Source organism: Mustela lutreola, chromosome 3 (genome assembly GCF_030435805.1).
Source record: "Mustela lutreola isolate mMusLut2 chromosome 3, mMusLut2.pri, whole genome shotgun sequence".
Classification (NCBI taxonomy): Eukaryota; Metazoa; Chordata; class Mammalia; order Carnivora; family Mustelidae; genus Mustela; species Mustela lutreola.
In genome coordinates, this window is record NC_081292.1 from 194267038 (window position 1) to 194291824 (window position 24787).

The window sequence follows — 24787 nt, forward strand, 5'->3', positions numbered from 1 at the left end:
TGGGTTGGATACTCTGTATATTCCATAATACTATAATTTATTAAACCCTGTCAGTCAGGAGTATTCTAATCTCAGCCACAATATGTCTACATTGAACTTAAGACTTTTTGTTTTGTTTTGTTTTGTTCGGAGGGAATGGAGAATGAACAGCAAAGGCTTAAAGTCTAAGCGTCACCGAACAATTCAAGCTTGCGGTTTTGCTGGTCCTCAGTCTTTTGTTGTGTGCTCATTTGGGTCAGGTTGGAAGTATTAGAAGTCCTGCTGGAATAAGTAGAAAATCACTGCAAAGCTCAAAGGAAACATGATGGGTTTTGGAGGGAGGGGGCGCCGGCTTTTCAAAGCCATGAGACCTTCCAATTGGAGATGCTGGTCTTGGTGTTGCCCTGATGTTTGTGACTGAAATACAGCAGATAAATAATGATCTGGTTTCACGCCTCTTTTCCTTTCCCTTCGGACTTTTTTTTCCCTTTGATTTCCTTCCCCATCAAACTTTCCAGAAAGCATTTTTATCGTACGTTCTCCATACCGGTAATCACATGCCTTCACGCACACACATACACACACATGTGTGCACGCACAAACACACACACACGGTCAGTCACTGCCACCTTCCACCTTCTGGTTATCAACCCCAAAGGCCACAGTCAGCCCCTCCCTGTCCCCGGTGCAGATGGCACTATTGGACACTGATTGTACAATGAATTGGCATCTCCAGAGCATGGCTTCCTGTGTAACCCAACCAGCGGGATCTCCTTTTCCCAACTACATTTTAGCCCTCAAGTAGGAGCCTGAAAGTAGAGGCCCGGGGTTACGAAAATTAGAGGCAGGAGATTTGGGGATGATTCTGAAACCTGATCTCTCAGGGGTGTTTTGCCTGGGACTTGCGGGGAAGGAAGGTGAGGACCACGGGATTTGGGGCCCTCTTTAACCTGGTCCACAGAATATATTCCTTCTGGAAGCCCTGACTGGCTTTGCACGGTCTCCCAGGACATTACTCCTGCATTCATATCTTATTTTCTTCTAATATAAAAAGTAAGAAAACATAAAGTCATTCTGCCAAATGAGTGGTACCGGGAGCCTGATAAAGTCTGCAAATAGGGAAATGCAGCCTTCCTCTGGGTATAAACATTTCAAGGAAACCACGAGTCATGTTTGCTGTTGTTTTGTTTTCCCAATGAAAAAAAAAAAAAACAAAAAAAACCAAACCTACTTATTTAAGATGCCCGTATTTGCAGCCACTCTTCAGACTTAACAGCTTTCCTAAGGGGGCTGAGCCCGAGCCTCGGAGACTGCCTCCGCGCGGCCAGTTCCATGCGGCTCGTGTGCACCAGAGAGGCCCCGTGTGCAACGTCTCCATTATTTGCCTGTTTAACTGCCGCTCTCACTGAACTGAACGATCCTAAACGTCCTCCGACTCTCAGGCAGTAACTGTAAGACCCCCGTCCTCTCTCTTCCTCGGGATCCCCCGCCCTCCTGTCCCCCCCCCCCCCCCCCCCCCCCGCTTTGCCTCTGGCCAGCAGTCAAGTGTTGCAACCTCGGTGAGAAAAACCCATCCATCCCATGGAGAAGTCTGAACAGGAGGAAGTCCTGAAAGTCTAGGAAGGGCAAAGGTGATGTCACACGTGTCCCTCTCTGGGCCGGGCTGAGGTTGGCGGCGTTCAGCTACACGGCTGCAGTCATGGGGCTCTTCTGCCTGGGATCCTGGGCTCGGTAGGGATACTGGTCTGGGCTGCCCCCTCGGGGGCCTGGTCTACCCATTTCTGGATTGGCTGGCACTCTGTGCTGCTGAGGGGGGGAAGGTGGAACATCTTGTCGGAAGGGTCCTTTATGCTGGGGGGCTGGCGGAGGAGGGTAATACTGAGGATACCGGAGGTCTGCGACCCTCAGATCTGGGGGGCGGGGGTAGCTCCCTTTGGGAGGACGCACAGGATGAACCCCCGGGTAGTATGGAAGCTCCCTTTCCTGGTAGAGCGCTCGAGGTGTGGCCGTCAGATAGTCTACGGCATCGGCTGGTCCTCCCCTGGAAAGAGAAGAACAGACACACGTCAGCAGCTACTAAGCCAGTCCCAGCTGAAGGGCCCATTCCTCAGCCTCCCGTGTAGTTTGGTGTGGTCACAGACTAGGCCTGGCCCATGCGGTGTGAACCCAAGTGAGTTCCGCCCTTAAAAAGAAGAGGTGGAATTGTCTTCCTCCACCGTCTCCTTTCTTTTGGCCATGGGAGCTGCCATCTTAAACTATACGGAGGAAGCCATGTGCTGAGGAAGGTCCAACGACAAGAGGACAAGGGCCCACGTCCTTGACACCATGGAACCCCATGTCAGCCAGGATGACTGACACTCAGATTGGTGCCCGAGAGAGAAATCTACATCTACCTGGCTTAGAGCACCATGTGTCGGCCTTCCGTGCAGTGGCCATACTGGTTTTCTAAATAAAGAAGGCCGACTTCGGCTCTCCTAAAGCGGGGATGGTTTGACCCCTTCCTTGATGCTTCCCTCCCATGACAGAACCATGTCACAGACATGGCGGTAGAAGTGTACGGGTTATTCAGGCTTATAATGTCGCCTGCTTGGTCTGTGGGGCGCTGTTGACATGGACCATGGTCTCGGTCTAACTCTGGTTAGCTTCTCTCACCATTCCCCATGTGCCCTCCCCTCTCTACAGTCCCTAGAGAAAGTCCTAACCCAGAGCTGGGAGTTAGCCACCTAGAACCTCGAGGTAAAGCAATTCTACCATCAAGCCGAGAAGCACCAGCAGGCCTGAGGCAGAGTGGGAAGAGCCGAGCCAGCACTAGGTAACGAGCAGGCACACAGAATGGTCTGGGGCCACAAGAAATGCTCACAGCAAGCGACTGACCCTGTCTGGATGTCTCTACGAAGACAACAAGCATCCTCTGACCCATTTGCTGAAACAGAAGCAGTCCGTCTCTAAACTGTGTACAGATGACTGCATCTTGTCTAGCCTGGGGTTAAACAGATGAGTTCTGTTTGCAGCTCTTAAAATCCCATAAACCTTCTGTGTTCATATTTGCTGCTATCATCGCCCGATCCTTCCCACTTTCTACTAGTCTCCCTTCTGTAATTTTTTAAAAGGAAAAAAAAAAAAGCAACAATAATAATTAATGAAAAGCTCTTCAATGTCAGAATCCAAATTGGGAGAGCACTTGAAAGCAATGACAGACCTCTAAGAATATGGTGTCTGTGGTTAATCAAGTACAGTCAATGAGGGTCAAAATCACCCTGTAATCTGCAGAGTTTGATGTTAAAATGGCTCTGTAAGTTCCCCCAAATCAGTGAAGGTTTGACAGGCTCCAAGCTCGGGTGCCTGTGGAAAGTAGCATGTGAGCACGGTCAGGAGGCTGAACAATAGCGCTCTCTTTCTACTTTTTGATGTCTTAATTGGTCTATGTATAATAATGAAAGATCCTCGAGCTTGGGGTAATTTAGCTGGAGTTTTCAGATTAAAAAAATTAAATTGTTTGTGTACAAGTTATTCTAACATCAACGGCTATTATTCAATGCAGTTTGCTTTGCTTTCATTGAAATTGCCCATGAGAAATGGGGCACACACGCAAAATCTGTCACTCCGGCCCTGGGAAATAAAGGATCGAGATTACATCTTCCCTTTCCTTTTGAATTTTATTTTGATTTAGAAAACTTCCAGCCTTCATTATCTCCTTTGTCCTAGAATATTTGAAGCTCCTCTCCTTCCCGCCCCCCATGTCGATTTCCTTTCGGTTCATGTTAGAGATTTCCGAAACCCTTAAAAAAATATTCTAAACCTGTGCTTTCTCTCGAAACCCACTGAAGCTATTTCTCTGCATGAAGTGAAACATGTGGTTTTTCTGCACTCATTTTAAGCCCTTGGGATAAATCACAGACATTCGCAACACACAAACATTATCTGCCTTAAAATGAACATACAACCCATGCTCCCTCCGGACCCTCTTAGCGGGAATGTTTCCTGTTTAAAATGGAAAGAGAAAAAGGAGGAATTCCAGGCCTTGGACTTTTAGGGTCCTGGGCTCTCCGCGGAGATTTCTCTCCTTTAAAACAGAACATTATAAAAGACAGGCACACCTTGTGTTTTTTTTTTTATTTTTTTATTTTTTTATTTTTTGAAGAGACAACCCAGACCAAGTGGTGACAGGGCAGAATGTACCCTGAATGTCGCTGTGACCACACAGGGGTGGGGTGGGGTGGGGCAGCCAGTTGTTCTCTCTTCTCCCACACCTCACCCCTGCCGACATCTTCACCTCTGCCAGCAAGGGACAGGCGGGCTTCTTCCCCTGGGCATTTGGTTGGGAAGAACTCTGAGGGTTTTGTGGGTCCGTATCCTTTCCTCTGATGGGAGGTTTTACAGCTGGGAGTTTGCTTACATGTGGCAGAAACCAAGTGAGGTAGCTGTTCTTTGTCAAGAAATGAAATCATGGAAACTGTCTTTTCCCGGAGAACTCATCAAAACAGTTATTGTTTTTAATTTTTCATAGAGAAGAAAAACAATGAGCTGGCCTATGAAAACACTGTTAAGGTTCAAAGAGTGATGGAAGAATTTTCCTTCTTTGATGGGGGGGCACTGCTATTGTTTAGAATAACTTTTTCCTCAAAATCCAGCATTTCCTACAGATTTTTGCCAGAGTGACTTCTAAGGGCAGGTGAATATTGTGTGCATGTATGTGCACACACAGAGACCCCTGGCACGCGTGCACACACACACACACACACACAAATGATTTTTAAACAGGAAAAAAAAAAGCCCTTTTCATTAACTTGATAGGAAAAAGAAAGAAGAATAAGGAGCTGAAAATTTAGCTTTGTTGATCTTGAGTTTCCCTTTTGTATATTTGGGTGAGATTTAGTGTTTGTAGAAAAGCACAAAAACCAGTCCATTCTGGGGCCCAAGAAATGCTTATGGAAGTGACCGATGTTGCACGTTTCCGGTTACCGGCCAACTTTCAGAAATCCCGGGGCAGCTTCCTCCAGAGACTATGATGAAAACAAGGACTTGAACGGCAAATATATCAGTACTTCCAGACCACTCATTCTGCAGGTGACCTCATGAGTTTTTTTTTTTTTCACTTTTTTATTTATTTTTATTTTAATAATTTTTTATTTTTTATAAACATATATGGAACTAGAGCGTATCATGCTTAGCGAAATAAGTCAAGCGGACCTCATGAGTTTTATTTGAATGTGTTACTAATTTTCCTAAAAAAAAACCCTTTCCATTGAAAAATGTTACTCAGGAACCGTATTTACCTAAGGAAGAAGGAACTAGTCTGTTTTTGCTTTCTTTATAATATACCTCTTTGAGGAAGCGATCATGAAACTATCTATACTTCTAAAATTTTGGGGTTTTTTTTTCCACATTTTTCATTGTTTACTTTTTTCCTATTTTATTTTATTTTTTTAAAGATTTTATTTATTTATTTACTTGACAGAGAGAGAGGTCATAAGTAGACAGAGAGGCAGGCAGAGGGAGAGGGGGAAGCAGGCTCCCCGTAAAGCAGAGAGCCCGATACGGGACTCGATCCCAGGATCAAGACCTGAGTGGAAGGCAGAATTTCCACCCAACCCACTGAGCCACCCAGGCGCCCCTTCCTATTTTATTCTTGATTAGGATTGTTTCTGGAGGCCAAAGGCTTCAGCTTTTGCTCGGAGAACTCATAGGAACTATCTCAGTTACGCAGTTTCCAATCACATAGATGAGGACACCAGCAAAAATGAATGTCAACCTTTAAGCTGAAACGTGACAAGGCTGTATGGTGTTGATATGTGAAGAAACAGTAACAATCACTTTCTTTACATGAGATTATCCTCTTTTTATCAGCCTAGTATGTCACTGGTTTTCATTAAACAAAAAAAGGTCTGAAAACCAGACGCTAAGCGGGTCAGAGAGCCAGCCCCCAGGTTCCAAGTCTTCACTCTATGGAAGGATGCAAGGCAAGTGCCTACGTTTGCTAAGGCAATCCTGGATGGGGAAAGGGCTTAGTGTTGGAAAGACTGAGTCACTGGCAAAACCTTTTAGCTGGGAATGAGGTGGTTATACTTACTGGAATAGGAGATGGGCCATGAACAATCCTGAATACTCCTATTGGCCCCTGCTCTCTCCTCATTCCCTCCTGGATTACAAAGAAAAGCTGTTTTTTCTGCATTCATCCCAGTAGGTCATTCTCACTTCATGTGGGCGAAAGACCAGTTATGTACTAGCTAGAGCACAAACATCTTGAAAGAACTGAGTCTTATATATGCAGTGATCGACCTCAAAGCTCAGCACATGGCTTTGCATACCCTAGGTGTTCCATAAATGTGTGTTGAATTTGTTAACGAGGGTTTAAAGTGAAGAGAAAACCCATAAATATGCACAATAAAAGACAGAAGTGTGGAAGGGGTAGAAATAGGTCGGTGGATAAAAAAACAAAAGGAGGTAGCAGACTCTCACTTAGAGCCAGAGACTGGCAAAGGTCGAGGTAAGACTGGTCTCTATTTCTTCTTCCTTGTTTGATTGAGAAATAATTGACATACATCGCTTTATAAGTTTAAGTTGTACAGCACGACGGTTTGCTTTACAGCTATTATGAAATGATTACAATAGTTCTAGCTAACATCCATCTTCTCATATAGACATGATGAAAAGAAAAGAAAGAAGAATAAAGGGGAAAAAATTCTCCTTGTGGTAAGAGCGCTTAAGATTTACACTCTTAACAGCTTTCCTATATATCATACGGCCGTGGTAGCTACAGTCATCATGTTCTACATTACGTGTATATTACATAGTCTCTAATTTTTAAAGAAGGAAAGGGGGAAGGAAAACAAGATGGTGGGCTGAACAAGGGGGTTGGATTGGGTCTAACAAGGAACAACTATAAACCTTATCAGGGCATAGGTTATTGCATTTGTCTCGTTTTCTCAGAACAGAAGTATCCCCTGTTGTCTTCTACAGTACTTGAAACATCCGTATGTGCTTAGTAAATCTTGGGCTCACATTTAATTGTCTTGACTTACCAGTGAGGTCAACATGACTAAGTAGTACAGGTTAAGTGTATTCATTCAAGAATCAGTTAAGCACTGTGTTTATTATCATCTGACAAAGAAGTTTTCTTTGTTTCTGTCATAAACACAATGATCTAGGAACACCGTAATGTATCCAATTAAAAATACAATTCACCAGGATCTCAAATGAAGGCCTTAGGGAGAGAATATCAAAGGTGACAGCCAGGGGCAATCACCACGGTTTCAAGCACCCGGACTGGAGGATTGATGACCACGAATAAGAGGTAGAGGTGATGTCCAGTTCCCTTCTGTCACAGCACTTCCCAGCTTTTTCTTTACTGGAACACACATGATGGATGGCTCTCATATACGCTGCTCGAGCCTCAGAGAGGCAGAAGCTAGGATTATGCAAACTTTCCTACCACCTGTGGGAACGCAATGCCCTTCCCTCCCACTCAAGAAAGAACAAGTCAATTCAAGGGAGTGGGAGCAACATTATTGAGGGAGAAAACTCAAGTATGTTGTAATTTATCAAAATAAATTATTTGCAACCTTCAGTTCAAGTATCAGTAACAAATCCTTGCAATACAGAGCTGATCATAATTCACCTACGTGTCTCCACGCCGAGCTTAAGAACCATCACTGTCTCTCATCCAATGAGCTCCCTTTAGGGGAAGGCATGGCCGGTGAGGTTGAAGAAGAACACGGAGAAACAACTGAGCTTGAGACACATTTAGGGACTAGAAGAGAGTCTGCTTCGAGAAGGGATACATTAAGCAGGCATAAAAGTAAGGTATGCAGTAAAACGTGTGAAAGTCCTAAAGAATTTACGAGAAGAGGCGAGTACGTCCACCTTCGGCACAAGCATGGGATTCCTCGCTCAGGGAGAAGCTTCCGAAAGGCAGAATCTTGTTCTCCTGAATTTCTGTAAAATACCCTGCGTGCTATTAGCCACGAGCCCAAAGACGATTTCTTAACTTTTCCCAGGGAGCCTTTGTGGATTTCCTTTTTTGGTAAGAACCGGTGGTGCCCAAATCTGGGGTTCGGATAGGAGGAAGTAACATGATGGGAAACTTAGGGCGCTCCGAGAGGGACTCGTACCCCTTGGCAGAAAGTCGACACCTGGCGAAGCCATCGTCCTATCAGGCTTGCCATTACTCAGCAGCTGAGCTGGTGCTGACGCTTTGCGCTACAGTTCTGCAAATATGGCAAAGCTAAAAGGAGATCAGCACAAAGACACAGTGTTGTGGGCGCTGGAGTTGCCTGTGTGATGTAGCCAGAGAAGCTTTTAGTCTGTGTTTGGAATTCCTTCCGTGTCGGGTTTCTACTTATCGGCACTTCACCCTTCATTCCGGCATGAAGGCGGTCGCCCAGGATTAGCAGAGCCCTCTGCCATGTGTATTACGTAGCTCTGATTTTGGCACATTTCACAGAATCATAAAATATAAAATATAACGATCATTTGATGGCCGGCGTTATAGAAAGGATTTTGGAAAGGAGAAAAAAAAAAATCTCCTTTTCATCACTCACGTTTCCCATTCCATTATGAGGAGCGGGCTCCTACTCTTTGCTGAGAACCGGAGTGGGAAGAGAAGGCTCGGGAGAGGCTTTTGGCCGTGGTTAACACCAAGGAAATGTTTGCAAAGAAAATGAAGGTGGAACGATAATGACTCAGGGCTCAGAAGACGTGTCTAAAACGGCTTAAGACAGTAACGTCGATCGCCCACATTTAATGCCTTTTTTGTGTCTTTTTCAACAGTGACTATAAACACAAGAGTGTAGTTATATCCCAACTCTTTGTGCCATCCTATCCCATGAAGGTGGGATCTGATGCAACCCTGTGGCAGATGTTATCTGGAAAAGGGTCCCTAAGAATGTTTCATCCGACCCCATCAGATGGCAGGAGGTATTCCCTAAAAACGGCCCTGCCCAAATAATTTCCTTTATGAGGGGGTGTGACTTGCTGGTGGGTGCCTAGGACCATCAGAAAGGGCTGCACAAAAGCAGAGGTGGAGAAGGAAGCCCGTGGCAAGCCAGACTGTTGTGAGTGGCCACAGAGAAGTCATGAAATCCATCTGAGCAAGGGCTGCATGTAATTACCCCATGGTCTTTTTAACCACAGGAGAGGTTTTATCCAAAGAGAATGGTAACCAAAGGAACAGACTGTCCTAACTTGTTAGGCCACTCAAATAATCTCTCTCTTTCTATTGTAACAGTAGGCTCCGAATTTCATTATCTGAACACTGAGGATTTCATCCGATTGTCATGCAAGAGACAACGATGCGATTTCAAGGTCAGACTTGGAGGGCCAACAGGTTCAAGAGTATAGGGTCTGGAATTCTAAAGATAGTTTCGCCTGCCCTTTAGGAGAAGCAATATCCAGTTTCCTGTCCATAGTCACTGCCTGGAGAAAGGACATTCGGGTGGAAAAAAACACACTGTTCAAGAGGGTGGCTTTTTCTTGATCAATTTAGATTGTATCTATTTTCAGAGTCATACATGTGATCTTTGGATAAGATATTCATGTATCTTATCTGCAGCTGATCAGATATTCGTATCACTGCCACACCTTCACCTCCCCCTGTTCCTCTGCCATTGACTTCTAAAGCCTGGGCAAGAGGGAGATTTGGGGTATAAACCTCCAGCAGTCTTAGATCATCAGAATCCCTCTTCACTAAGGGCAAGAACCACAGTGAAGAGTCCATGTTCTCTGTGTGTGTGTTTGTGCGCGCACATGTGTGTGTAAGAGCTTCTTTCTATATCATTTCGTTGAGACCCCAGAGAACCCTGCCACCGCGATTCTCTTTCCCTGCAATTCAGAAGCGGAAACAGAAGTGCTGAGGACAGTGCTCCTACCATCCTTGATGAGCTCAGGAATAAATTTCCGAAGCTTGGTTTAGAATCAGAGAGAGCTGAAGCCACTGGAGTCCTTTCCTGACGGCCTCCAGCAGGTCCGGTTCCATCCCAAGCATTTTCTCTGTGTTTGTTCCTTTCAACAGCTCTACAAGGTACATACTATTATTATCCCTGGCGTGCAGATGAGGCAGCTAAAGAACAGAGAGGTGAAGCAACCTGACCAGGGTCACACAGGAAGTAGCAGGGCCCAGATTCAACACCAGGCAGACTGGTCCAGAGGCTGCATGCTTAACCACTAAGCTAGTCTGTGCAGCCTCTAACCTCTCTTGCATCTTGCTGTCCACAATGTGCCCAGGGGAGAGGGGTGAGAGTAATCATAGACCTTCTGCTGACACTGGCTGGGGAACAGTTGGTGAGTAAGAAGTGGTTGAGCATGGAGAGGAGTCTGGAGCCTGGTCATGGAGGACCATAATGCCAGAGGTAGAGTTGGGGGGAGATGAGGAGTGTGATTTGCATTCAATAGGTTTGGAACAGGGGAGTGGTGTGAATTACCCGTGGGATGGGTGGCATGACTCCCCTTGGAGGCTCCCTAGACACCTCAAACCTTACAGGTACAAAAGTAAAGAATGGCCTCCCCCCACATCTGCTGCCCTTCCAGTGGTCCCTTCGGAGAATGACAACCTACACAGTCAACTATGCCAGAAATGGAGGCTCCTCCCTGCCCTGCCCTCTCCAGCCAGACACTGGGTTCTGGAGAATGCTCTCTTAAGTATTCTTGGCTGTCCATTGTCACTGTTCAGCCTTACTCTAAGCTCCGATCCCCTCTCAGGTGGACGAGCAATAGTACGTTAGGACGAGCAGACAGGCAGGCGGAGACGTGGGCCAGCTTCGCCAGAGAGCCGGTCTCTTCCGTCGAGCCAGGTGCACGTGAGTCCAACGGGCAGTAGGATTTTGTGACCATCAAACCAGTTGCCACCAACTTTGAAGCGATTTTGAGCACATCGGCAAAACACGGCACAGCTTGCAAAGACAGGCGAGATCAGTTTTGTTTCGGGGACTGTGGGATTGTTTACATTTTTTGGATGCGACACTCTCAGATTTGAATTCCGACAGTGGGGAAGAATTTTTTTGCTTATACCTGAATACAAGTTCTGCTGTAAGCTCCCCGCCCCTTTAATATCAAGTCACCTTTTCTCCCAGATTTATAAGACTAAGTGAGGTTTATATAACATATTTCGTAGAACTCTGGGTTCACTTTCTGCCCTAAGAAATGAGCATGTTAGGGTTCGTCCTTATGGATGGACCAGGCACCAATATAAAGATGAGGAGAGCCGGGTTTGCTTTTAGGCAGGAAGGGCAGGAGCTCAGGCCCTCTACACCCTGCCTTGATGCCCTCTCCGTACAGGCTTCCTGTGAACAGGGCTTTCCCCATCCTGCTCTCAACAGCGACCCGAGCTTCTCGGTCCCACCTTCCATGGGAGAGGACGCACCGAAGCAGGTATAGCCTGGACCCAGAGCTCCACTCGGCGGAGTTTGGATTTTGGTGATGGATTCAGCCACAATCATACTTGGGTACATTTTGGAAATTCATAGCCACACCATTTCCCTGACGCCCAGCACCAAGGCTATGGGCCCATTCTCCAGTTTCCACCGGTTGGTAAATGGAAGCGCTTTTGGCCTCTCGGTAGCAGTTCTGAGGTGGGTACTGAAGAGCCTCACGACAATTTTCACCAAACTGCAGAGGGTAATTCTGGGCCTTCCTCTCCTGCTCTGTGCTAAGCAGGTGCCAGGGCCCGAGGCTGGGCCTGGTGGGCACGCAGGCGGCTCGGCCCTGGGCCCCCATTCATTCAACCCGTCTGGAGCCCAGCTCATTATGTGGCCAAGAGCTTTGGAGATGACACCAGCATGACAGGTTTTCTAGAATATCACCTTCTATTCAGCTTTCATTTTTGCAGATGAAATGGATTTACAGCACAAAGGTTGCTGAACTGTATTGTCAAAATGATTTTCAACAAATAATGAAAGTTATTAAGAGACTCAGGTGTCGATGGCTAGCGCTGAGCTCGCCCGGCTGGCCTTGGTCTCTCCATCCTCGGGCTGATCATTACACGGCTGGGAAAGACTGGTTATTAACGTCATTACAAGCCTTTTCCTTTCAAATCTCCTTTTATTGAAATCCGAGCATTCTTTGTGATTTCTCTTTCTGCAGTCCTGGAGCCCAACTGTCAGCCCAGCTTCGGCGAGTTCCGCGCTCGCCTTTGATGCTGGTAAAATTGGGCAGCTAGCAAATCCAGGCTCATCACAGCTCACACTGATTGGGGCTATGAAATTACTCGGCTCTCCTCATGACTCTGTCTTCATCCTCCTCCTCCTCTTCTTCGTCTTCTTTTCGTGTCTCCAGTGTTCTTGTACAGTGACTGTCCTCAGCCCTTCTACAAGCGCCCCCACGCCCCCGCCTCCACTCCTTTTAGCGAACTAATATGTGGGTCCAGAGCCACTGATGAGTGCTTTTAAAAAAGACAGAGCAAGACAAGCTTTTATTGTGAGTGAGCTCCTTCAGATGTTATTTCAACCTACATTTGTTCTCTAACTCCCTGATTTATTGATTTAGTCCTTGAGCAATCCGAAGAAAACCGTACATTCACCCCGGCTTCCATTTCTCTGAGCGCTGCCTCAATCTCGGCCGTATTCGGTGCCGGGGCACATGCCAGATGAAGTCACTCCCCCCTGTTTGGGCACACGCCTCCTATGATCAGCGAGGCGGCAAACTCGTTGCTTAAAATCGGTCACGAAGCTGAAGCTTTAATAATTTAAATAAAAGCTTATCATAGAAAAGCAAATATTTACATGTTTGAGTCGTCTAATTTAAAGAAATTAATTAAAAGTAAATGCCGAAGTGATTTAAGACTAAAGAGCCATTCCCAAATAAAATGTTATTTACCATTTGCCCCGCGCCAGCTTGTTTCCAAGCTTCGGGAAAGACGGGATTCCAGGTTTTACCTTTGCTGTCGTGGACCTCAAGCCTTCAGATCTCTAGATCTCTTTTGCTGTGGGGGTGGGAGGTGCTCTCAGGATGCACCTCAGGGTGGTGGGGAGAGCGGAGGACTCCGAGACAGAGATTGGGCTTGGACTGGGAAATGCCCCTCACAGAAATACAATTCAGGTGCCTGGACGTCTCCTGAACCCCAGTGACCTCGGACATAAAATGGGGAGTGCAGGGCCGCCTTTCCTCCCCTTGCAGAAACTGAGTAAGAACAAACAGACCAATTACACTGAGATCCTCAACACTTGTTAGCTTGAAGTCACACTCAGTCATTTTTACAAGAAAGAAAACTACATCTTCTATAGGAAGCTTAAGGTATATGTCCAAAGACCTAAAATGAGCAAGTAAATAAATTCGTAAGCAAATCTAAAATTTATGACGGGGTGCGAACGGACCCTCTGTGTCCCACTCCACATTAATATGCATTGGTGTAGGAAACGCTCCAACAGACATTGCGAATTATAAGTCATTACAACGAATCTATATAGGAACATATAAATAATAATATATATACACACACCACATATATTCATACATTATGTATGTTCAATGTTCTTATACAGCATATATATGTATATATACATATATATGGAGGGGGGGCTCACATTTTTTAAAAAATTCAGCTAGTTGCTGACATTGGAACATTGAGGACTTTCACATAAAAATTCGGCTTCCCTGTTTTTCTTTAACCTTAGGCCTTCCCTTCCTTTAAGACGATACTCAGCTGGAGCCAGCCCTGGAGGTCGGGCTTAGCCCCCTCAGGCTCTCCTCCTGCAGCCTTTTTTTCTCCTTAAAGGCTCCCACCTGCCCCTCCAGCTGTTCCTGATGCAGCCCCGCCCCCTTTCTGCATCACCCATCCGGGTCACAGCCTCCACCGGACAGGTGTATGTTATCCACATTCCTCACTGTAAAGAACCCAACTGTCGTGGGAAGTACTCGGACGTGTCTATTACCACACGTGGTCCACCTGTAAGTCGTGAACAGGAAGTTCTCCATCAAGAGCTCTGTGCAAGGGAGAGCTGCAGCGTGGAAAACCCGCCCGGGGTCGGAACTGCAAAGACTGGGTCAGATCCCAGGGGGCTTCAGACAAGTCATTTTACTTTCCTAGACCTTATCTTCAACTCTGTAAAACGGATAGGTGCCCTCCCGGTGATGCACCCGGGGTTACAATTTCAGGACCCTTCCAGGCAACCACACAGGCTCCAGTCCAAACGGACCTGAGGTCACAGCGCTGCATTTCAGCCTGACCTCTGCTTGTGACCCTGGCTGGACCTCTTCACTTATCTGTGCCTTGGTTTCTCCATCTGTAAAGCAATATGTGCTTTTCTTCTCAGAGGAGAGAGTGCAATGATACGAGTGAAAGCAAACTGGACGAAAGTTGGGCTGAAAAGAATCTAAGATCTTAGGTGACGCTGGTGTCTCAAAGGTTATGGGTATGAAGGGAAGCTTGCTTTTAATGGGATTTCTGGATCAGAATTTGCACTCCCCAGGAGGCATTATGCAGATATCGTGTTGGCCCTCAAGGTCAGACTGGGCAACCCCCTGGCAGAGGAATACCAGACCTCAGGTAAAGGAAGGGGAGGTGTGTCCCCCTCCTGAAAAAACCTGGACTCTAACTTACTTCCTTGCTCTGTGCATTTTATGAGGAAAGTCTGTAGTTAACTGTTATCAGGTGGTTAAGCGACTTGATGAGGTGTAAACTAGCCCTTTAATTGTTTTATTTACAACCTACTTAGCCCGCTCTAACATCTCACCGGGGGACTCGCTACTTAGTTGATTCAGTTAAGTGAGGTTTCTTTGTGAACTACAATTTGGTAAAACCAGGAACAGAAAAATACCTGCTGGATTTTAGCAATTTTACAGTCACTTGTAAGTAAGTGTACAGCACATTCAGTAGATGTTTAAAGTAAAGTATCATCATCACGTCAACAACAAATGGAGTGAATTGTTAATTACCTTCATCACCATCATTAAAAAAGTAAATCCCTGGAAAATCAAGATGGTGGAAAATAACTAAATTTAAATCCATTTGTTCCTCTCCGGGTAGTATTTCTCATAGGAAGAAATAGCTTCAGGGGAAAATTTCATTTGTCAGGGATAGGCACTCAGAATTGCTTTGAGAAGCCAAATGCTTACTTAAAAAATAATCCTCTTATCGTTCCTCTGTCATTCTAAATCTGGACAGACAAAACTCGCAAGGTTAACCTAGCCCAGAGGGCCGTCTTCCAAGCTCATTGGTGACCGTGCTCTGTGTTCGAACCCCCCAAACATCCAGCACCTACAGAAAGGTCTGAGCCCCAGTCCCTTGTCTGGGATCTTACCAACCAGCTGAGGGGACAAAAAAACAAATGAAAGACAGCTCAGGGCACATCTGCTGCATGCCGAGGGAGTGCCTTGGGACGCCAGCTGTAGCACAGGCTTCCGATGAGCCTGAGCCGTGGCATTAGAGGAGTCTGGAAGAAGAGCTGGGCATAAGCGGCAGAGAGATGGGGACGGGGAGAGAAGATGATCCTCTATGATGACCGGAGGTAGCTGGAAAACTGCAGGTGCGGGGCAGAAAACACTCAGAGGCCAAGAAAGTGCTCTTGTTTTTAAGAGTCCAAGCTGACCTGTTCCAGCATCATTTCTTCCTGAGCCCGTATGTCTGAATCAGATGTCCCCCTTGTAAACTTCTTGAGCAGCATCAGTAATGCTAGAAAATTAAGTCATAGTTGATTTAAATGTATATGGTAAGATTACATAAGGTCACGGAAAATCTTGAATATAGTGCAGACTTGATGCTTGCTTAGGGAAAGTTCTGCCTCTATGAACTGCTAGCCACTATAACGGATGACCTGTTTTCTTACTTGTCCCCCAGTAGAACGTGAGCTTCGTGATGGTAAGTACTATTATTGGGTTCATTGTTGACTTCCCAGTGCCTGGCACGTGATAAGCCCTCACTGTGATATAGTACACGAGATTCTCTGATGATTCCTGGGGTGGAAAAAGGGTCCTCTTTTCTTTAAACTGAGAGAAAAAAAAAAAATCATGCCCCTTTGAATTTCAGCCTTGTACCTTCCCCTGCAGCTGGCATCTTGCTTGTTGCCTAGTGACCAAACACTCGTCTGGACACCAGCTTCCGTGAATGGGTTTCCGTTGTGCTGGTGGGCTCAGCCTCTCTGTGGTCAACAAGAGCACTGCTCTTGGAGTCAAAACTCCTGGGTTCGTGTTCTGGCTCCGCCACTGGCTTTGAGTGGGAAATGTCAACATTTATTTTCTTCGCTCAAAAGTGGGGATTATAATGCCAAGCCCTCAGGGTGGTTGGGGGAAGATCAATCATTAGAGGCATGTGGAAAGCATGGTGTAACTGACAAAAGCCCTGTTCAGTTGTGAGAGATTGTAAGGATTAGTATTACCCCCTTCACCTTCTCCAGGCCTGAGGTTGTGCCCTGCCCATTCCCATCCTTCAGGGAATGAGATCCTAGCCCTGAATCTTAATGTCCAGGCTGGGTGTCTTCATTTGCTGCCGCCTTCCTAATGCCAGTAGAGCCTTTGTCTTCGGTCTTTTACCATCTTTCAGGTGTGCTCCTTTTTGATTGTTGGGATCTTGAATTTTTGTCCAAACTGGATAGACTTCTAGGTGTCTTCTGGCTGCCATCAGCAGCCCTCCTGCTTTATCTTCTTCTGCTGGAGTCTCTCTTGATCTTCTCTATCTCCAGAGATGTCTGTGTTCAGGTCTCAGCTAACTCTGAGCTGTGGGGCCCTGACCATCGGCACAGATCCTGCTATGGGCATCCAGAGATGCAACAGCAGGACACTTGCTTGCTCATAGCTCTGGCCTTTCCCTTAGAGGACATGCGATGTTAGGACGGTTGTTTATCCTCTGTAATATAGTCCCAGTCTCTCCATGTGTGAAGTTGGAATAGTAAGGGTGACCTGCCTCGCTGGCTAGTCAGGGGAGCTAAGTTAGAAAATGCACTGGAAAACACTTGGCACTATACCTGGGTGTGGTAAGCGATTGGTAAATGTTGGCTATTATTATCATTGTTATTCTTCTCTCTTCTCCAAGTTTCTATTGCCTGTTCCTGATGCCATGTCTTACATGCTTTTCTCAGTCTTCCAAATACTCAAATATGTCTAGAGGTCCTTTTCTCTCTAAAAATCTGCTTTCTCCAGATGGAAATGAGGCAAGTTATCACCACTTTCCCCAAACTTATGGACTATGTTCATTAAAAGAAGATACAAAATACACGGAAACATATACTCTCTAAACAGTTGCTCTTTTCTGTGTAGTCTAGGTTTTACCCCTATGTCGAATCATTACTTATTAATGTGTCCACATTGATGCCACCTTTGGAAAGTCGCTGGAGGACTTGGATTGGGGGCTGTTCACGTCTTTGAGAAGGATCAGCATAAGCACATGGGCAAGCCACAAAGTGAATTATAGACACATGCACCCAAAGCCAAAGGAAGTTGGGCAGCAGCCAAAAGACCATCAAGCATGGTCTTGAAAGAGACATAATATCCTCCATCTCTCCTGTCCTTTTCTTTAACATCAGATTATTTAGATGGATGAAATACTGGATGGTATTTACTTGAGGAAGCATTCCGGAAGCCTGTGGATTAGAGGACAAGCAGATCCAGAAGTAGAAAATGGTTTGGTGCATTGATCTGATGGATAATTTTTTAGGAGTTTAGCACTCATTCTTCCTTTTATGAGTCTGTAACAAGAGCTTCTACTTTTCTCTTTCATCCTTGATGCTACCCTTCCTTCTTCCTTTGTCATCACAGCTGGGACAGAAAGAAGTTGCTGGTTTTTCCTACATTGAATCCATTCCATCTTATCTGGGTGATAGTAATCTCTTCTTTTGGGAATCGTTCCATGCCTGCTCCCAGTGCATGTGGTTCAGGTGGACTGACTCCCAATGTAACTGAGGCCTGGCCAGTAGAACATTCCACCCTCTGGCTACAGTGATCACCTATCATTAAGTACATATCTGATCTCAGCCACCTGGGGCAATTCTAGGACTTCCTTTGGATATGTTGAAATAGGAGATTCCCTTTCTTAAGGGAGTGGCTGAGAAGACAGGAAGATAAGCTTGGTGCTTTGCGCAGCTGTCTGGACCCCACGGCGGGTGAGTTTGCCTGGCAATGGAGCTAATGCAGAAGAAAGCAGAGTCAAGAGATGGGGAGAAGGATACCAGCTCCTGATAGCAGTCTGAGTTTCCAGGTAGCTGTAGCTGAAGATAAGTCTACTCTTGGACTTTTTGGTTATATTTGCTAGTAGATTTTTTTCCCCATCTTGTATAGAGAGGAGTATCTGAATATTTAATCTAGAGGGAGACCAATGGCCAATAATACTTAACCTCTTGTTTGTGTGTGGAGGAGGGCGCCGGATGGTATAAACACACGTTCTACAGGATAACATACTTTGAAAGGGCAGATGGCCATTCACTTTAGAAACCACCTGGGGAGGGAGAAGCTTCCTTGTAGCTCATGTTGCCTCAGCTTGGCACAGTTCCCAACATCTCCAGGGTGGAGAAGGTGAAAAGCAAAAGGTCTAGAGTAATTCCCTCTTTAAACTCCAATAAAGAAGGTGTTAGGTGGGGAAAGAGAAGAACCACGCAGTATGGGAGGTTGCCTGATGGGTTTTTGGTCCTGGGCAAACTTCTTGTAGACTTTGATGCCTGTGTCTATGATAAACGGTCATAACTCCATGTGCAATTAAGTTAGTCTATTTCTGAGAAAGTGAATAATCCCAAACTCTCGTCCTCTACCAATTATCCAGTAGGCGACAACAATGAGTGTGCAAATAATTAGCAATTAGTTGTATAAATCTAACACATGCCAGGAAAGTTCCTGCCTGCTCAGACCCACAGGGTAAATAAAAAGGGAGAAACCAAAATGACTTCCCCTTCCCCATTGTCTCCATCCCTTTCTCCCTGCTTCTCTCCTTCCTTCCAGCCAAAGAAATACGCAGCCTCTGTTAGTTGCTCATCTCTGTCCATGTTCTCTGCTCACATACACCATGGGAGAGAGGGCTGGGTCTTCAGTTGCTTTGGGAAAGGAGGTCTGGAGAGCCCCGTGAGATTTTCATCTCATCCTATGTCATACTGATTTTATGAATAGGGTAATAAGGTTCACAGCGTTCATTTAAGTGGCAAACAGACTATTGCATTGCCTGGGAATGTGGAAACTCAAGCCAGACTCGCTTGAGTCTTCTCCTGGGCCTTAGAAAGTATGGTGAAGTCAAGCATGCCAGGTGTCTCTGAGAGGTGGAAGTTTGCCAGGGACCAGCAAGGGCCATGGCCGTGGAGGATCTCCCCAGAGCCTGAGCTCTGCCATGACCTGGGAGTAAAGCCCAGGAAAAAATGGGCCTCTCTTTTCACTTCTTTTCCCCCTCAAATTTACTGAGATATAATTACATACAAGAAATGTGACCATTTCAAGTGTTCAGTTCCATGAGGCTTTATAAATGGACACGATGAACCACCCTCAGAATCAAGGATACGGGTGGTTCTTTTATTTTGTTCAACTGCTCCTTTTTCCTTACCAACTCTTAAACCGAACATTCTACTCCACAGAAGACAGAAAGAAAACCCCACACTTGAAAAATTCATGGCTTGTCTGGAAAAACTCCAATAACTCATGTCTGATAAAAATTGCTGAATGTATTAAAATAAAATCAAGGTCCAGGCAGGTAATGAAAACGAGAAATTTGAGTTTTGAAAAGAATTCTCTGGGATAAATAAACCATTCAGACCTGAAACATGGAAAAACAGGCCATGGCGTCTCAATCGCAATTACTCTATGGCTTTATGTACCACTGTTTGTAGAAAACTTTCTCTTAATGACAAAAATACAAATTACTGGAAACGAATTTGTTTTTAATGAAAGAATTCTCATGCCTCAATTAGAAAACCTACAGAACTCAATACATTTATTTAATAATTTAATAAAATTTCCACTTAAATTCAGTATGGTTGACAAAGGAGAACTGTCCTTTCTGACATCTTCACAGTAAAATATCTGGAATTTCCCCCTCTAAGTTGTAAATTCTTTCTTATGTTTTGCCTCCCCGCTCCGCCTTTAAATTTAGCCGAATGACTATGTGCCAGGTACTATGCAGGGCTGATGATAGTGGTGCCAAGGCAGGACCCTGCCCGTAAGGAGCCTGTGGCCTTTGCTTTCTGTATCTTAAATCCACTCCCATTTTCATCTCACTTCTTGGGGGGTCTGTTGCTCTTTGCCAAGCATGGCTAGAAATAGGAAACTGGGAAAAGAGAGAAGAGCAGAGAAAAGGAAAAGAAAAGAAGTGTAAGTGTCTTAACTATTTTTCATGTGATGAAGACTAAGAATTCTATTTCTTTTGCCCACCATTCCCTCATTTATTTTCCCACCATTTGTCATGACTAGGGGTCATAGCACAAATAGATTCTAAAAACCCAAGTCAACAAAAGGCAAAAAACCCAAGGATAACCCAGTACCTGAACTTTTGCCTTAAACACAGAGCTCTCTCTCAGCAGCTCTACCTATGTTAGGAAAAGAGAAAGCCACAGAGAGAAGTTAAAGTCAATGCCAATACAATGAGGTACCAGAAGCTTCCAATGATTGCTGCCTTTCTTACATGTCAGAAATTTGGAGAAGAAAATACACTGTTTCTGATGGCTGTGGTATTATTATTCAGAACACTGGAGCAGTGGTTTATTCAGTATATATAGCAAGACAGTCAGCCACCAAATCTAAATCTGGTTATATTCTTGTGCTGATTGAATCCTTTTCTTTTTGTAGCTTCTTAATGAAAGCACTAAGACATAAACCCAAATCTGTACCACAAATATAATTATGGTTTATAAAGAAATTAATTAGTAAGAATAGACATTTATTTCTTGACCAGTGACATCTGTGATTTTCCAAGATGAAAGGACTCATTTAGATATCACCACTGGCTCTTTGAGACCCATGATTTCTCTATTAGCATTTTAGGCTGGACTCCACAGGGCACCTGATAGTCATGTAGGTCTTCTGGTTAACTGCAGTAAAGAATGTGGCTCCTGGGGCAGCTGGGTGGCTCAGTGGGTTAAAGCCTCTGCCTTCGGCTCAGGTCATGATCCCAGAGTCCTGGGATCGAGCTCTGCTTAGCAGGGAGCCTGCTTCCTCCTCTCTCTCTCCCTGTCTGCCTGTGTCTCTGCCTCCTTGTGATCTCTGTCAAATAAATAAATAAAATCTTTAAAAAAAAAAAAAAGTGACTCCTGAGACACCAATGTGAGATTTTCTTCTTGAGACCGAAGGATGAAAGTGGGTGTGCTGATGTGGAAGCTCACTTCTGTTGGCTTCATGGAAGAAAGGTTCAAGAACTTTATAAAACAGGCTGTTACCAGAAATTAAAATAGATGAAGGGTACATCCTTATAACTGTGAGTATATATTTGGTTCTTAGGATTTCCCTCTCTCTGCTTTTATATTTCCCATCCGTTCTTCTATGCTATCTTCTTTGTTCACTAGAGCACTTAGCATATAAATCATAATTGTTTTAAATTCCCAGTCGGAAAATTCTGACATCCATGCCTGGTCTGGTTCTGTTTGTTCTCTCTCTCCAAATTATGATTTCTGTTTTGTTTTGTTTTCTGGTTTTTGCCTTTTAGTATGCCTTGTAGTTTCTTCTTGCTAACTAGACATGATATCCGGAGTACAAGGAACGTGGTGGTGAGGTGTGGGGGAGGGAGCATTCTATCGTCCTGTGATAAGGTCTCAGTTTTTTAGCGAGCCTATGCTGCTGGCTTGTGAACTAACTTCCCAAGTGTTTCTCAGTTCGTTTCCCCCTACTTAGGTGAAACAGGACCAGACTGGCCTGAAGCTGAGTATTTCCCTTCTCCAGTATGGAAAGCTGGAACCTGTTTGGAATTGACCATTTCCCTTTCCTCAGGTTAGTTAGGCTCTGACAATACCCTTAACAGGGTAGGCTTTGTTAACTAGTTTCCTCTGAGGGTATGGTTTGTTCACAAGAACAGAATACTCCGGTACATTTCAAGATGGGCCCTTTCCTTCTCTCACTGCTGGAGACACAAGGCCATCCCCCTTCCTTATATGCTATGGGGATTTTGTTGAGCTCCTGGACGCAAATCTCACAATGCTGTGGGCCTTCCTATGAGTGGGTCCACCTGGAGTATATCACTCTCCGAGTTGTCCCCACTGAGTCTCCAGCAATTCATTAATTACAGGTCAGGCTTTTCCTACCCCAGCACTGGGCCTTGCAGTGGTTTCTCTTGAGTCTGTGTTCCTATAAGCCAAGACTTTTTGTATTTGCCTGTCTGTCTCTTCAATCTTTGGGGCAGTGGTTTGCCCTGTATCCTCACCTCTCTTGCAGATCCAAAAAGAACTGTTGATTTTTTAAAAAAGATTTTTATTTATTTATTTGACAGACAGAGATCACAAGCAGGCAGAGAGGCAGACAGAGAGAGAGGGGGAAGCAGGCTCCCCGCTGAGCAGAGAGCCCGATTCAGGGCTCAATCCCAGGACCCTGAGATCATGACCCAAGCCAAAGGCAGATGTTTTAACCCACTGAGCCACCCAAGCGACCCAGAACTGTCGATTTTTTAGTCTTTTTAGCTTTTTACTTGTTAAGATGAAGTTATGACTTCCAAGCTCTTTACAGGCAGAACCAGAAACTAGAAGTCTCCCCCTTGTATTTGGTATCAAAGTTTGCAACTTGTGAAAACTTCTTGTTCCTTTTCCTCCTCTTCTGACTCTTCTCTCCCTGCCCCTCCTCCTTCTGTCCCTCTCCCCCTCCTTTTTAAAATAAGAAAGTATAGAGATATTTGACTAGAAACTTGCAAATCCTTTTGCACAACAGCAAGTTATCCTCCCATGCCAGTGCTACGTTGTCTCCAATAACTAGGCAGCAAATAAGGAGGAAAGAGTTAAGTAGAGGAAAATTTTGACTTAAACAAAATGGTGAAATTCAAACCATTTTTATCCTTACAGAAAACTCCTAAAGAAATTATATATTTTCGTGTAAATCGCAAGTCTACATAGAAGGAGTGTTAATGATAGGAAGGAGAACATTTATTTCCATTGTGCCTTTAACCAAAGAAAGAAAGACAAATCATATGCGATGAAGTGTCTGAAATGAAGAAAATTCTTCAGTCATCTCTCACCAACCCTCCTTGGATACTATAATAGAATAATAGTCTTCTACATAAAAGAATTATGGTAAGTTGACATTAGGTTGAGCTGCCATCCAATCAAAAGGGAAGAAGTTCGGAGCCAAGACTGTCACAGTGGTTCCGAAAGACGACAACTAATGTGTGTTTTGATACTGTCTTCCTCCTATTCAGCCTGCAGTAACTTGAACTGAGCATTGGCTTTTTATGGAGATTTATTACAATAGCATTGCCATTCAAGAATAGGCAGCCATCATCATAAATAAAGCGCAGACACACAGGGATGTGAAGATCCAAGACAGAGAATTTGTCAAGGTGGAAAAATCCCAAACTTACTTATACTGCAAATAAATACATAGGACTAAAGCCCTCACTCATTAGAGGAAAATCGTGTCTTCTATCCCCCAAAAAACTAAGTCAAGCTGCCCCAATTTGGATTTCCTAACCTTGTCCAAGGAACCTTGGTCGTCCTAGAAACTGAGGCCGTCCCTCCGTGTTAGGGCACACGCAGGCCACTCTGATGAAGAACAGGTGTGGATTTCCTTGAGCACTGGCTCTGCTGTGGCCTGAAGGGTGATCCTGACGATCAACAGTGCTGAGAAGGCTAGCCTTTCTGCAAGAGACAACAAAGCTACTCCAATCTACTACAAAGCCCTTTGTGAAATACAAGCAGAGAAAGACAGCCGACTCCTTGCTCCCTGCATTTGCCTTAGAGTCCAAGAGGCAGAGCCCAAGTGCCTCCCCATGTTTCCTCTGGACATTGAAATCTGTGTAAGTGAACGCGTTTCCATGTCCAGCTTTGTTGTTTCAGCTGTTCCCAGAGCTGGGGATATCCATTACTCCCTGCCCTGAGACGCTGACCTGCACAACCGCTCCAGGTCCCTCTAACTGCTCCACATTTCAATAAATGCCTGCCCCGAGTCTTCCTGAGGCCACCACTCTGGCCTGCTCATCCCCACTAAGTGATTCATTAGGTTGGATTAACCCTTTAAACACTACTATTTACCAAAGGGTCCCTGGGGCTTCTCACACACTCCATCATTTTTAGCCATTATAAACAGCCGGTCCCAGCAGGGCAGAATCCACTTTAAGGCTACTCAGGTTGCCAATGTGGGTTTTGTTAGCCCCAATTTACTTAAAAGCTCAAGACAGCATTTACTTTGTGAGATGGGGCGGACACATTTTCGTCTCCCGGCTTGTGTGTTCCAAATATGCCCCTCGCCATAATCACCTAGGCAGTGCACAAAAAAGGCTGCAAGGCGTGGTCACACCAAGGCTGTGGGGTGACGCGGGGTCTATTTTCATGCCTCCGTTATCCAGGCCTCCTTTTTGGTGGTTGCCATTTTCTGCCTATAATCAGCTGTGTGCACAATGAGCGATGCCTGCCAAATGACCATTTGTGGGCGCAATTAGACACCTGTGCTTTCAAACAAGTTGCAAGCACCTAATTGTGTCTGCATGTAGCCACTTGTGGGTGCAATTATCCAGAAATCCAGGTGTGCTTGGTATTATGCGCGATTTAAGGGGAAAAAGAAAAAAAAAGAAGAAAAGAGTGTTTTCCAAAAAAGAAGGCTCAGGTTGAACGTGTGCCCTTTGGACTTCAACTGGGGTGGTTCAGCAGAAGCCCTCACCATGCCCTGTGCGTAGCATTTCTTTGTTTTAGGGTCTACAGCAGTGCTGCCCAATAGAAGATAATGCAAGTCACCTATATAATTAAATTTTTTCTAGTGGCCACATTAAAAAGTATAATGGGAGAGA

At 45.1% G+C, this 24787-nt stretch overlaps 1 protein-coding gene across 2 annotated transcripts in view; it reads right to left on the bottom strand.

Annotated features, from left to right (window-relative positions):
- Positions 1 to 1475: 1475 nt before the first annotated feature.
- PARD3B (par-3 family cell polarity regulator beta) overlaps positions 1476 to 24787 on the bottom strand; it is a 1047303-nt gene continuing 1023991 nt past the window's right edge. For both annotated transcript variants that reach the window (XM_059168302.1, XM_059168301.1), the window contains one exon: positions 1476 to 2020. In XM_059168302.1, the coding sequence (XP_059024285.1) occupies positions 1663 to 2020 (358 nt within the window). In that variant the 3' untranslated portion in view covers positions 1476 to 1662. The remainder of the gene's footprint in view (positions 2021 to 24787) is intronic.